General features: G+C 45.1%; 1 protein-coding gene across 1 annotated transcript; it reads left to right on the top strand.

The window, feature by feature from the left end:
• The first annotated feature begins 274 nt into the window (after nucleotides 1-274).
• On the top strand, nucleotides 275-610 carry LOC113752594 (glycine-rich cell wall structural protein 2-like). Its single transcript, XM_027296698.1, has one exon. It carries the CDS (start codon nucleotides 275-277, stop codon nucleotides 608-610), a length of 336 nt encoding a protein of 111 aa, XP_027152499.1.

Below are 610 nucleotides of genomic sequence, written 5' to 3'. Positions count from 1 at the left end.
CCTAAGAGTCTTAATCTCAGTTTGCTCCGCGTTCAAAGTTCAAACTACATAATACCAAAATTGATAATTGGCTGCCAAGTAAAAAAAAAATTGATAATTGACCACGACTCAAAAGCACAAACAATTCAAGTGGCTGACATGTGTTTACGTAGTAATTTTGAAGAATTAAGGTGTGACATGCTAATTTTTTTTATATATGCTAATTTTTTTTTTTTAATATATAAATAGAACAAAGAATCAAGTGGTTGATCAAATCCCTCTCTCTGAAGAAAAAATGGAGCGGCTAGTCAAAATGATACTGGTCCTTACCCTCATTTGTCTCCTCCTATCATCAGTAGGGGCACCAGGAGGCGGTGGCGAAGGAGGAGGAGGCGGGGAAGGAGGAGGAGGACGAGGTGGGGAAGGAGGCGAAGGAGGAGGAGGTGGCAGTGGTGGGGGAAGCCGGGGTGGTGGTGGTGGTGCAGAAGGTCCTGGGACAAACTTTAGAGGAACACCTGGAACAGCGGCTGGTGGTGATAGCAGCGGCTGCTCATCCACTCTGGCTCTTGTTGCATGGCCCTATCTGGCGTTATCTGCCATTGCTCAAGTTTCATATCTGCATCTACTCTGA

Source organism: Coffea eugenioides, chromosome 11 (genome assembly GCF_003713205.1).
Source record: "Coffea eugenioides isolate CCC68of chromosome 11, Ceug_1.0, whole genome shotgun sequence".
Taxonomy (NCBI): Eukaryota; Viridiplantae; Streptophyta; class Magnoliopsida; order Gentianales; family Rubiaceae; genus Coffea; species Coffea eugenioides.
The sequence above is the reverse complement of the archived record's forward strand: the minus strand, read 5'-3'. Positions and strand labels throughout refer to the sequence as shown.

Bases quoted from the DNA above. Each gene is read 5' to 3' on its own strand.
- LOC113752594 (XM_027296698.1), top strand. From the start codon at position 275: ATGGAGCGGCTAGTCAAAATGATACTGGTCCTTACCCTCATTTGTCTC.